Raw genomic sequence first — 14673 nt, forward strand, 5'->3', positions numbered from 1 at the left:
CCTTCATATACTGACGTCACAAGTGACTTACTCAACCCTACTACACCTGCCCATTATCCCGCCAAGTCTCAGACAACATGTTTTTATCGTTTAAAAAAACGATTCCAGCCGAGCATGTCTCTGACCAAACTATCCCTTCATATGCTTAGGACAAAGAAACAGATGAACTCTACTTCACCTGCCCTGTATCCCGCCAAGTTCAGATAGAGAACTTTATCATTCACATCTAAAAAATAAAATAAAAATTGAAAAACAAATTATCATTGACGTATTGGTCTAGAACCTGTGCCACCCGAATGTTTATACTATACTTTAATACTTTGAGTCTTCTTATGCAACTTGATTTACGCGCATAGATCTAGATCTAAGTCTAGTAGTAGTAACTTTCAAATTAAATTTTATCTTTAATTAGCCAAAGAAAGATACATATAAAATAATGAAGGTCTGAAATTATCTAGATCTAGATAGAATTATCTAGATCTAGATTCTACGACTCGTTTGCTTAAGTCTAGTATTTGCGTAACTATTGCTAGATCTAGATTTTTCTAGATCTAGAAATTCTAGATCTAGAATCTAGATCTAATCATTAGACCTATTCTAGCTAGATAGATCTAGATCTAGATAGATAAACCACAAAGATTCATATCAAGTATTTAAGGACTAAAAAATGTATTATAATTATAATATGGATTGTATTTTTTTTAATTTAATCTTTGGTATGTATCTAATTAATCTTTCGTTTGACCTAGATTCTAGATCTAGATCTATAAATAACTTACTTGGTCACATGATGTTTTTAGATCTATAAATAACTTTCTTGCACAGATTGTAGAGCTAGAGAAATTTATTGTAAAACTAAATGAAAAAGACAGTTGGAAATTTATATAAGTGTTGGAACGTAATAAAAACAGCAAACGGACGTATTGTTAAAGTTACGGCCGACAGAAAATTAGATTTAGAACGCGTTAAACTTTTGAATGGGCCTATGATGGAAGCCGCCATTTTATTGTACTAAAAAGTAAACAAAAACATGTGACGTCACTGTTTCGTCGAGTCTAGTGGTTGTTCTAATCTTTTAAAATAAATGTGGTTAATCTACCTATGAATAAATCAATAAATTAATTAACGTCTTTAACTAAATGTGTGATTAACAGTCTGTCTGCAATCAAAAATTGTTCTCTACCTACCTACTATTTTACAGCCCCCCATATCGAGCAGTTTCCTTACAGTACGAAATCAGACAAACAAATAAATATTCAAACATGTAAAGAAAGTTGAGTTTTAGTAGTATATAGATAAATAGATGGATGTTAGTTCTGTATAAATTACGTTACTAGTTAATAAAAATTACAAAATTAAAAACAAAATAAATAAAAAATTCAAACTAATAAATAATTTAAAAATAATTAAAAACAAGCAAATAATCAAATTACGTAACTAGTTTAATAAAAACTTTAATGCAAACTAATTAAAAATTAAACTAAATAAAAAGATAATTAAAAACAAACTAATTAAAAACCACAAATTAATTAAAACAAATAATCAAATTACGTAACTAGGTCACCGATGGTGATTACGTAACTAGGTCACCGGTGGTGATTACGTCACAAGGTCAACCCCTCACCTGACCCACTGACCCACTGACTTACTGAGCTACTCCCCATCCCCATCCCCCTGCGCCTGCGCCTCCTCCCCATCCCCATCCCCCTCCGGAGTATTTTACTATGTGATTGTACCTTCGGTCTGCGCCTGCGCCTGGAGTATTTTACTATATCTCGTTGAACCTGCGGCTCCCATCCCCATCCCGAGTATTTTACTATATCTCGTTGTACCGGCGGTGCCTGCGCCTGCGGTCCAAAAGGGACCTAATATACTACTTACATTTTGTACTATATAATTTGTGCATTTAACATTTTATATTATTCTTTCAGAACACACGCCGTCATATGACTTACACGAATTTATATTATCAAGAGTCTTACTGACTTACAGACAATAAAGAGGACACTACGTTCAGAATGTTGGGATTTATTCAATTGTTTTGACTAGGAAGACAAGTCAACTAAGTTATTTTTAAACAACCCGTCAGTCCGCAGTACTTTGTTGCTTTTGGTGTAGACTTTTCTCCAACTGCTTTTTCTGTGGTAAAACACAATTTTCATTTAAGTTCAGTACATATTTCTCGAAACCTTTAAAACATACGCTTAAAATTTTAAAGGGGTTACATTCGAAATAATATTTTTCATTTAATCAAAACAGTTCGTAATGCGTTCATGTTTTAAAACTAAAAACAACTTTTGTTAACATTATGATAGATACTATTTGTGCAAATAACACTCACATTTATCACAATCCAGAGTGACAAATGTATTAACCGGAAAGTTGTTTATGTCAACTGTGGTTCCACCTGGAGCAGTGAGCATACACATGCCGGGCATATAAAGATAGCCGATACACTCGGGATCGTTAAAGCAAGTGGTAAAGCAAGTCTGCAGAAGAAGAGCAAAATCGTATCTACAATCGATTAATTGTTAAATTAATGGAGGCCGAAAGGTATTCGAGAGGCCCATTAAATATGTTAAAAATCATACACGGCGTAGTTAAAATTAATATGAATATAAAATCCTGTCTGTTTTTTTTTTCGGACTACAGATTGGATGTATTTGATGTTTTTAATTTTTTTCGGTAACTAATTTTTTTTTAAAAAAAAAAGCAAAAAGTTTGGTTTTTAAGTGTAATGGCGACATACACAATGACATCCTGCTATTCGATAGGCTAGCAGACATTTTATTGTACACATTGTAAGCGAAAAAAAAAGGGAAAACTAAGAAATATGGTTTAAATTTACATTGTTATTTAAAAACTTTTGCATTGTTAATTAAAAAACTTTATCTGCAAACTTTTGTAAACAAATAAATAAAGATCGCGGAATTCCTGTACAGCCAATCAATGTTTGTCTTACGAAAGTGAACGTCGGGTTATAACTTATGCTTGATAAAAATAAATAGAAATGTAGCCTTAAACTCAACAAATTATTTTCCATTTCTCTGGATTTACAAGTTTTATAACATTGATTCTAAAAATATTAAATATCTTATTTATTTTGAGGCTAAAGTATTTATTTTTCATTATTTTTTCCGGTCGATTTGATTGCAAAATCTAAAAAAGCACGTTTTTAATCCATGTCAACAACATGATGGAAGGATTCTCGTCAACTCGTTCGCATACATTGTGAAGCTAAGATTAACATTTTCAACTGAAGATAAGATAACTCAAGACTACACGTACATGGTATATATATATATATATATATATATATATATATATATATATATATATATATATATATATATATATATATATATATATATATATATATATTTCTAAAGTCACATTTGTCTACAAGTTTGTATTGGTATAGTCTGTTCAGTTACACGTGAGCATCTGCACTATGTGTAGAACTGTAATATACGTACTTATGTAAAGAATAATTTACTTTTTTCCGAAACTGTTAAACACAAATTTCTTTTAAAAACTTGAATTAATCTATTGATATATTTTGTCGTAATAACAAATCTTTAATTATAAAAGTAAAAACAGATGACTTCATTTTCAAAGAAAACTAAAATATTGCACCGGCTTAGTGAAGTCACTTGATGTTAAAGCCAAACCAAAATAGTTTTACATCTGTAGTTTATATATATATATATATATATATATATATATATATATATATATATATATATATATATATATATACATATATATATATACATACATATATATATATATATATATATATATATATATATATATATATATATATATATATATATATATATATATATATATATATATATATATATATATATATATATATATATATATATATATATATATATATATACATAATATATATATATATATATATATATATATATATATATATATATATATATATATATATATATATATATATATATATAATATAAACTACAAATCAAACAAAAAGTAGGCTGAAGTCCGAGTCAAAACGTAGTTATGTTGGAGGAAATCCCGTCCAAAATACAATTAAAAACGAAAAGGAAAAGGGAACGGCATCAGGTGTTTTTTTTCTTTTTCGTTCTTAATTTTTAATGTTGGAAGAGATTCCCTCCATCACAATTAAGTATTGGTTTCAGCTTGTTTTGCGGCTCCGTTATGTCAACCATCGTCAACGAGCTTCCAGAGGTCAGGATCGGAGTGAAATAAGAAATAAATAGTTGTGCTGGACTAAACACAATGTACAAAAACACTAACAAACAAAAGGCAAGCAAAGGAAAATTGTAAAAGTATAATTGGTAATTAATTGGAAAATAAGTAAAACATAAAACCTCAAAATATACTTTTAAAAAATCAATTATTTTGGTATTCAAAATAATTAACTGACATTAAAGGATTAGATATTATATTCTTTCATTTCACTATACAGTGTTCTGCTATTACCAATTAAAATAAAGGTTTTAAATATCAAATTTTATATGAAAATATGATTTACATGAATATCAAAAAGATTCTTCTTTTACCTCGTGATCCGGCGCATTGATCATATAATTAACGTCAGGGATTTTCAAAGTGCATTGTGCTACATTGAGAAATAAATTACATTTTAAATGCACATACAATGATTTTATTTGATTCATTATGTAAAAGATCAAGCGAAGAAATGGTATCTTATATAATAGGCCATGTAAATATTTACTATGTATTCTAGTAACACACCAATAGGCTTTAAATTAACGCAGCCAGAGTCGAGTACTCTTATTTGCACTTTGCTTTTAATCACTTTTGATTAAACTCTGGGTCGGTGTGGTCGAGTCGGTAAAGCTCATGGTTGCTAAGCCAAAAAGTCTCGAGTTCGAACCCTCGGGCAGATGAGGCTCGTTAGTTGGGGACAGCCACTCTAGGAGAGACAACTCCAAAATCAAACACATGCTGCCTTGTAGCTTGTTCTTGGTTGGACAAAGGCTATGGAAGCGAATCCAAAAAGAAAAGCAGTCTGTAATCGGAGTGAATGGCCTCAATACCAGTTGAAACGTATCCTTAATTGTGATGGAGGCGTGGTCGAGTCGGCAAAAGCTCATGGATGATAAATTCGAAAAAAAAGTCTCGAGTTCAAGCCCCCTTTTTTTTAAAAAAACATTTGAGAGTTTGAATGGTTAATTAATTAATTAATGATTGGCAGGTATGTGGAGTGCTTAAGTTTAAACCATCATGTTAATTTTAGGGAAATTGATATAATTTTCGCAATTTATTACTTAAAAGGTAATTAGAACTACAGAGGGTCCTTTAAAAGTATAACTCATAATTTATATTACATTGACTTTTAGTATCAATTTCTACATTTAGTTACGATACATAATTTAATTTACAGCTTAATTAATTTTTTTACTAGAACGAATGATATACTACGTCATTTCCTGTTTCTTTTTAAAGGTATAAAATGTTCTGAAAAAGAATTACATTAGAAAGTTACCTCCCTTGACGTAATCTTTGTTAACTTTTTTTTACAAAAACATCGGTATGCATACATAAGAAAACACGGCGTCTGGACAAATTTAACGGCCCTAACGGATGTTTTCAATGGGCATAAAGATTGTTTTTTACCCTCTAAGATCGGTCTACAACCTCGCAAAACATCAGGGGGGTGGGTGAGGAGTTCGTTCGGCAATTTTTTTTCCATATAGCCAATAAAAGGAGAATTTCACTCGTGGTCACTTGTTATCCCTTGCCGTGCGAGCAGAGGCTGATCGATAATTTATCCTTAAAGCCGATTCATTTATCCAGTTTTTTTTTAAATTAGCCAGATGTACAGAGCCAAAGTTCCTAAACATTGTTTTAGATATAGACATAGTTTTTCACCAAATTAACAATGTTTATATAAGGAATTTGGACAGGTAACTTCTAAAGCCGTTCCGGAGATCTACAGAATTTATCATATTTTTTTTTGCTACCCTTCGAGGGTTGGTCTACGACCTCAGGAGTTATAAAGAGTTTCCTGCGTGGTAATTTCTTTTCGATGTATAGCTCATATAAGACTCCGGTCAGTTGAGGTCAGTTTTGATCCCCTCATCGTGGACATTGCGGCCGACCGGCACCGGCCTCCGTGTTCTGTCGGCTAAAAGCAGGGGCCCGCCAAATTTGTAGCACCTGTGGCTCCGGGAAGTTCCAGATCGAGCACCAGAACACTTTGCTTAGTCTAAGACTCCGCGAGGCCTTGCATTGAACACCAAGATTGACAATTTATACTCATTTATGAGATGGTTGCTACGGGTACGTGTAAGATTACGTTAAGTTAGGTTCGTCAGGTCATGTCAGGTTGGCTCGGGTTAGGTATAGTTAGGTCATGCCAGTTTCGGTTTTTACATTACGCTTAGCTAAACCAATATACACAAGGAAAAACTTACTACTATCATTGTAGCATGAGAAAACGGAATATCCAAGTACATTTTGACTGACATTTACAACATCGCCAACATAGAGCTTCGTTGTACACACACCATCTCCAAACTGGAAAGCGAAGCAATGTTCTGCCCTACAAGCTGAGTAGCATTCCTGTAGCAACACATTTGTACGAAAAACATGTTTTATGTAGACACAGATACAGCAACACATTTGTACGAAAAACATGTTTTATGTAGACACAGATACAGACGCAGATGCAGATGCAGACGTAGATGTAGATGTAGATGTAGATGTAGATGTAGATGTAGATGTAGATGTAGATGTAGATGTAGATGTAGATGTAGATGTAGATGTAGATGTAGATGTAGATGTAGATGTAGATGTAGATGTAGATGTAGATGTAGATGTAGATGTAGATGTAGATGTAGATGTAGATGTAGATGTAGATGTAGATGTAGATGTAGATGTAGATGTAGATGTAGATGTAGATGTAGATGTAGATGTAGATGTAGATGTAGATGTAGATGTAGATGTAGATTGTAGATGTAGATGTAGATGTAGATGTAGATGTAGATGTAGATGTAGATGTAGATGTAGATGTAGTAGATGTAGATGTAGATGTAGATGTAGATGTAGATGTAGATGTAGATGTAGATGTAGATGTAGATGTAGATGTAGATGTAGATGTAGATGTAGATGTAGATGTAGATGTAGATGTAGATGTAGATGTAGATGTAGATGTAGATGTAGATGTAGATGTAGATGTAGATGTAGATGTAGATGTAGATGTAGATGTAGATGTAGATGTAGATGTAGATGTAGATGTAGATGTAGATGTAGATGTAGATGTAGATGTAGATGTAGATGTAGATGTAGATGTAGATGTAGATGTAGATGTAGATGTAGATGTAGATGTAGATGTAGATGTAGATGTAGATGTAGATGTAGATGTAGATGTAGATGTAGATGTAGATGTAGATGTAGATGTAGATGTAGATGTAGATGTAGATGTAGATGTAGATGTAGATGTAGATGTAGATAGATGTAGATGTAGATGTAGATGTAGATGTAGATGTAATTTTGGTTAAAAAAACTATAAATTCTTGGGCGAGCATATGGGAAATTGGTTTGTGTTGTACAGTGCTGTTGACAGACCATTTCCGAACTGAAAACTAGGTCGTCTAGCATAATATACTGAAATGCATTCAGATACCTATGAATATGTTTGATGAAGAAAATATTGATCTTAGTAAGTACGACAGTATAAAGTCTAAATATATTTACCAAGGGTGATGAAGCGTTTCGGGTTTCTATTAATGGCGTTGATAACGGAACGCAGAGTGCTATAAAAAAATACAAGATATTTTGTTATCAAGTTATTTAAGACGTGTATCATAAGGAAATATATTTTTATACGAAATTTAGTTTAATTTAATGTAACTATAAATATATATGACAAGGGAACAGCGTATGTCCATTTCCAATACAACTACTAATTAAATTAAAAATATTTTTTAAAGAATTTTAATATACAAAGTAAAAAACTTATAAGTTAAATAAAATGATCTAATTTAACGATAAAGCATTATAGTTCAAAATACATGAAATTAAATTTTATATCATTTAGATGGTCATCAGTTTCGTAACGTTAAATTATATTTTATTGCATTATCACCACAAACATAACACAACATAATTTTTTAATAACAGTTGTCTAGCTCACAAAGATAGAATTAGTTCTCCATTATAACCAATCTTAACCACCAAATTGCGGAGCTACCTTTTTTCTAATGTGTGTTTTCGTTGCCCTTCCATTACAAAAAAAAATCTAGTGTTGACCGCCTAATGATTGTCTCATGTTTGGCAAGCATCAAAATTGTGTTTAAACCTTCATGTATAATTTTGCAAATTACAATAATATATAATTTAATATAACAAACGTATCTTTCGTTTTTAAAATAAGTCTCTATATATTTAAATATTTTGCCGTGGGATATTTTGTCGTATGTTATTTGTCTATGATAAATATTTTATTCTGAGATAATTAGAAATATATATATATATATATATATATATATATATATATATATATATATATATATATATATATATATATATATATGTGTGTGTGTGTGTGTGTGTGAGTGCGTTTTTGTGTGTATATGAATGTGTAGATGTGTATACATTTTCGGATTGTATAGAAACTCGAGCTGATTTTAAAAAGTGCTTTTCAATCATCAATCCATTTTTTTGGTGCCTGCTTTATGTGCTATCAAAATACAATTTTCTCTTATAAAACGATGTATACGATATCAGTAAAAAAATAAACACCCATTAATACTAATCTTACGTGAAACGCAGTAAACTGTTTCTTTTATCATTTTGTTTTTCATTTTACACGAGATTGATACTTATTATATAATTATATTGGCCGAATTTAAAAACAAGAAATGTTGATTTGCGAATATTAAATGACCTACCATCACACTTTGTTGGGTCTGTGCTATTTACGGCAAATCCAGGTTTACATGAACAAGTGAAGTTTCCGTCGGTGTTGGTACAATTCTGTTGACATGGGCTTGGCTCAGCACTGCATTCATCGATGTCTAGAAGTTATGTTTGTAAGCAAAATGTATCATTAATCTGAGTTAAATATGCATTTCAAAAAGTATAATTTTTCTAATGAGGAAATATAAATGTGTTAAATTCTGAGACTTACCATCACACTGTGTTTGGTCAGTGCTACTTATGACGTATCCATCATTACATGAGCAGGTGTAGCTTCCAATGGTGTTGGTACAAATTTGTTGACAAGGACTTGGCTGTGTATTGCATTCATCGATGTCTGAAATGGTTGGAACAATAGAAAGCGTGAATTTACATCAAATAATAAATACACTACACTTGTATATGTTATACTTCATTCTATCAGCCGGTCAATCACAATTTTTAACTAGTATAACACGCAGAAAATGAACACGCCTTTAACATCTAAAATATTGAGTTTTAGTAAAGCTACAAAAAGAACTATCGCGATTATTCAGTAACACACATTAGTGAAATACGTTTAAAAGATATTTCATTGTAACATTTTAAGTATGTATTGTGAAATTGAAGAACGATGTTAGAGATATTAAGTTTTATATAAAGCCATTTGAGACATTGATTCATTAAAGATATACATTTTTTTTCAAACCAATAAATAATTATGTTTTATTTTTAATACTTATTTGTATTCTGATGTGTGGAATTTGTTGATCTACTTACTTATTTAGTTTTGGCTTGTTGTCACCATTATATATTACAAAAATAATCCTAAACAAAGCAACGAACACACGATAATAAACGCTTTAAATCATTACGTAGCTCATTTGAAAACGTTTTTTGTTTGTTATTAAAATCACGAAGTTTATAACCATAAGGAAGCAAAAAGTATTTGATTTTAAAAAAATTGTGTATATATATATATATATATATATATATATATATATATATATATATATATATATATATATATATAAGTAAGCGACATTTTAAATCAATCAATACCATGTATAATACGACTCATGCATTAATTAACAATACATTTTAGCTGTCATTTATGTTTTTTATTATATTAACATCTTTTTTCGTGAACTTCAGCTAAACAAAGCAGGTCATTTTCTTATAAATAGGGACCAAATTATTTTTGTTTACAAACATGTTGATTAATTTATCGATTTTACATTATCGACATTCTTACCCAGACATTTAGCAGGATTAGCTGGGTTGACGATAAAGCCTGGGTTGCACGAACACACATTTTGTCCATTGACCACCGTGGTAATTTGCTGGCAGCGACACTTGGCTAAAACAAAGTAACATTCAGTGTTAATGACTGTATAATATGTCTCGATACTATGGGTTTATTTTGCTATTAAAATAATCTAGTATTAAGTTGTTGTTTTTTTTTTAATATGTGGCTGATTTTGGACGAGCGCTTAAATTGTTTCAACAGCACCTCTCTTTTTTTGAATGCATGCCGAGAGGGAAAAAAAGCGAATACAGGTTTTATATTAAGCTATGGAGCTTAAACTTATGAATAAACTCCCTAAGAAAGGGAATATTTTATCTATAAGTGAGGCCCTAAGCTATTGAATTAAATCATACCATCATATAGCTTTAGTAAGGTTACAATAGCCTAATTTGTTTTCCCTTTTTAATGCATTTAAAAAAAAATAATGTTTACTTTTTTTTGTATACGAAGTATTGAGAAAGTGTTGAAAACAGTTTTGCAATTTTTTCCTTATGTTTGTGTGTGTATGTATGTATGTGTATTTGTGTTTGTTTGATGTCTGTCAACACGCTAACTTGAGTACCGTTACAGATAGGATGAAGAAATTTCATATTTAAGTATTATAACACATTTGTAGTTCTGTGTCAAATTTTCAGCAATTTTCGGTAACCGAAAGTGGAACTTATTCTACTTTTGGTTTTTCAAAGGCGTATAACTTGAGTACTGTTTCACATATATAAATGAAATGTCTCTCTGAAAGTAAAAGATCTAATTTTCTGCCTTATGTTACATTTTGTGTAATTTTCGTTAAACGGAAGTAGTAATTTAGGTGTTTCCGATTTCTGAAAAAAAAACGCATTTGAATTTATAAAGTACTAGTATTCCGCACTATTATACACATATTGTTTGCCGTTCAATTGGGGCTAAATTCTTTTTTTTCTATGAGATTCTATTCTATTTTCAAAAAGCTTAAGTATGTAATAACTGATTTAAAATCATGTCTATATCCCGAGTTGACATCTCCTTAGTGTTATATAAGAATATTCGAGAAAGTTTAGGGGAGATCACTCCCGCTTTAGTTATTTTTTGTGAATTGTGAATATTATTTTTTTTAAATGTTTTTTTAAAATAAACAATGTATGTGGGAATTATTTTCCATGTGTTAGTTATTCGTTTTAAATTAAGTTATCGCAACATAAACTACGACCAAAAATATGTGCGTTACCAACTTGAGTTATCAGCCCTCTTTTAGTTTGTGGTCTACGATAAGGCACCAAATATGCCAGTCGTGAAACCAGTTTACCCTAGATTTCGCATTGATCAAGCGATCGTTAGTAAGTAAAATTAAATTTCCCTTTCAAACCTGACGGTCTATAGGGCAAGTGAAGTAGAGTTCATTTGTTTCTGTGAACTCGGCCTTTGAAGAGATAGCGTTGTCATCACTATGCCTAGCCGCCATTACTTTTCCTAACGTGAGTTGGTACCCATCTACTGACGCTAAAATTCTGTTTAATTATTTATTATCTCACCTTTCAGTAGTAATGTTTTAAATTAAACTTTAAGACTAGTGTGCTATCTTACATTGTCATTCAAATTCTACCACTGTGCAGAATTTCACTTCAATCGGAAAATGAGAAAAAGGTTAAAGTTTTATTCAACGTAATAAAATCCTTTAATAACAAGCCTAAAATCAATCCCAATCCACAACTGCAAGCTGGTATAGCAATATGGTCTATTCGCGTCAATAATTGAAAAGCTAAACTGAAACAACAATAAATGTCTAACAGCTTAACATAACAGCGGGTGGTGAGTTTGAATATTAACGAGTATAGAAATACAAATGCAAACAAAACAATCGAATGGACTTTCTTGATGATTTTTAATCAATACAGAGAAGACGTTAATACCGCGAGGCTACAACGTTGAATTGGTTACTTTTGTTTCAGTTTTATTTAATATTTCAACTATTTTTTCAAACCGTGTAGGATCTTACTAGACCAGTATTTCTTCAGACTTTTTTCTCCGGGGGAAGGGGGGGGAGCACTTGAAATTTTTTTAAGGGGGGGCGGGCTAAAATTTAAGGGTGGGGGGCGCACACTGTTAAGTATATATTTTCTATATCAATTTCATTTCATTCGGGAGATGCCTGGAAAAAAACTCAGTACTTGACTCACCATGCGCGTATGATATGCACATAAGCAGTATGGCTGTAATGTTTACTTTTGCAATCTTCATCCTGATACAGCTTATATATTGATATAGATATATACCTGTGATTGAAAAAAATAGTAATAACAATTAAACATAATTTACATATTTTTAAATACATATATCACGGAACAAATAAAACTAATATAAACATTTATTTTATGATTTTGGTTGCGCACCAAGAATAGGTAGTGTTATATCAAACATAATTATTAAATAACTATTATCAAATGTTACCAATGTTCAAAAGAGGCCCAACAATATAAATAAAAATTAACACAATGTGTCTGATATCAGTAGTTGTTTTTTGTTTCATTTCAAATAGTAAAATCCATAATAATATATATAATCGTCAGTAGTTACACTAATGTGTTAATGTGATTTCCTTTCTGCAGTATATATTGCTTAAATAATTCTTAACTAGTTGTTTTCGACTATTAAGAATTTAAAAAAAACAAGGAGGACGAAAGCTGTTAATGTTTTGTATTTTCTATAGATCTACCGTTTAGCGATATTCCAACATTTTAATAGCATATTAGTGTTTTAATCAGAACTTCTCTTCACAGTTCTTCCATAAACCTCATTATCATTACGTAAATTGCTCTTATTTAGAAATATTTTGACAATACATTAGCACATTTGTAAGAAGCTGATTTAATTATTTTTTTTCTGCAGCGTTAGTCTAAACATAAAATACTATGGTTGATTAAGCTATAATGATTTGAATTTAAATACCCTTTGATGCGTAGAATCGTTTATTAATCTTTATCAAAAATTCACAACAATAACTTATTTGATTCCTCGTAGTGAATCTCAACAGCAGTTTTACTATTATTTAAATAAAAGCGTTATTAATTACACGCGACTAAATATTAAGTAAAAATCTGATTGCAAAAAAAAAATTGAGAAACGAAATTTTTAAGCCAACGTAAGTCACGTCATTGCATACGAGGGATGTTTAGGATGTGTGGGGCGCGGAGGTTGAATATGGAAGGGATGTGTATTTTATCCTGCTGGTAAAAGATTTATACTTATTACAAATTGTTTAAATTAAGTAATGCACATAAATAGTCTGTCAGTGATCATGAAATAATGAAGATGCAGTTACATCTTTAAAATTTACTGAAGATATAAACCGCGTACTACGTTTGTGTTTGAATCGATAGACTAAAACGATATAAACTAGCTGAGCGTTCGATCAATCATTCATGAAATGTTTAGCGAGTTTTATTTTTTGTTAACGTATAGTTTGTTTCAATGATGTAAATACTTGCTTGAATCTTGACTGAAAACATTATATAAAACCAAAGTTTTATTCAAACAAGAAATATCTCCCAATGACGCAGTCAGAATCTATAACTCGTAAGATATCTACTGGTCTGCCACGATATTTAATTTTTATTTTGTTCAAAGCTACCTCATTATACAACGAAGTATCAATTAAATAAAATAAAATACATTTACTGATTGTCGTTAACATTGCAAATACTTATCTGCTTAATATTTAAATTAAGACTGATTGTCATAATTTAAAATACATTTTTAAACCGATGCAGTATTGTAAAAAGTCTGATAAAAGTTGTTATTAATATATTAACATAAGCCACTCTAGACAAGTAAATGAAACGATTAATATTACATCTAATGTCGGCAATATAATCACTCTAATTCGTCCAAACTTACAATTAAAAAAAAAAGCATCAACTAATGACGGCGCTTCAAGATTTAAAAAAAAAATATGATTCTCAAAATAACTTGTTTCTTTAATAAATATCTTTAAGATTTCTATTTTTGTTTGCTACCTCTAGGGTAGTTTTCTAAATTTTGATTATATCATTCAATTTCTTGGAAAGTTACAATCATGTTTAAAAATGATCAGAACCTTAAATTTAAGAATATAATTCTAAAGTTTTATCATTATAAAAATAAACATTAGAAAGACGTCGCTTAAAACTCACCAGAGTGGAAGCTTTTTGTTTCAAACTGTCAGTCACGACAAAAAGTGGTGTATGTTCACTGATGTAAACAGTATATATTGACTAGTTAGCCAATCAAAATACGTGTTGGAAATATTATTGCTAGTAATGAAAATCCAAAGGCGAAGCCTCATACTGAAACAATAGAGAGACCATCATGCAGGGGCGTTGCGAGGGGGGGGGGGGGGGGCGGGGGGTGCGAACCGCACCGGGTGACACCATTTAGGGGGGTGACACCAAGGCAAAAAATAGCAAAATATATAGAGAAAA

At 30.8% G+C, this 14673-nt stretch overlaps 1 protein-coding gene and 1 long non-coding RNA gene across 2 annotated transcripts; both read right to left on the reverse strand.

Moving 5' to 3' along the window:
* Positions 1-2012: 2012 nt before the first annotated feature.
* Positions 2013-10012, reverse strand: LOC131946051 (fibrillin-1-like). The gene is made up of 8 exons (XM_059306723.1): positions 9994-10012; positions 9164-9289; positions 8925-9050; positions 7729-7787; positions 6447-6594; positions 4566-4624; positions 2342-2489; positions 2013-2139 (listed from the first exon to the last, which is right to left on the reverse strand). Coding segments are annotated over exons 1-8 (687 nt in total). The 3' UTR covers positions 2013-2137.
* A 188-nt stretch (positions 10013-10200) lies between these two features.
* On the reverse strand, positions 10201-14417 carry LOC131949040 (uncharacterized). Its single transcript, XR_009388116.1, has 3 exons — positions 14386-14417; positions 12394-12489; positions 10201-10291 (listed from the first exon to the last, which is right to left on the reverse strand). It is a non-coding gene; the product is annotated as an uncharacterized LOC131949040 (long non-coding RNA).
* Between the last annotated feature and the right edge of the window lie 256 nt (positions 14418-14673).

Source organism: Physella acuta, unplaced genomic scaffold (assembly GCF_028476545.2).
Source record: "Physella acuta isolate Inbredline_101_S28 unplaced genomic scaffold, ASM2847654v3 ptg000007l, whole genome shotgun sequence".
Taxonomy (NCBI): domain Eukaryota; kingdom Metazoa; phylum Mollusca; class Gastropoda; family Physidae; genus Physella; species Physella acuta.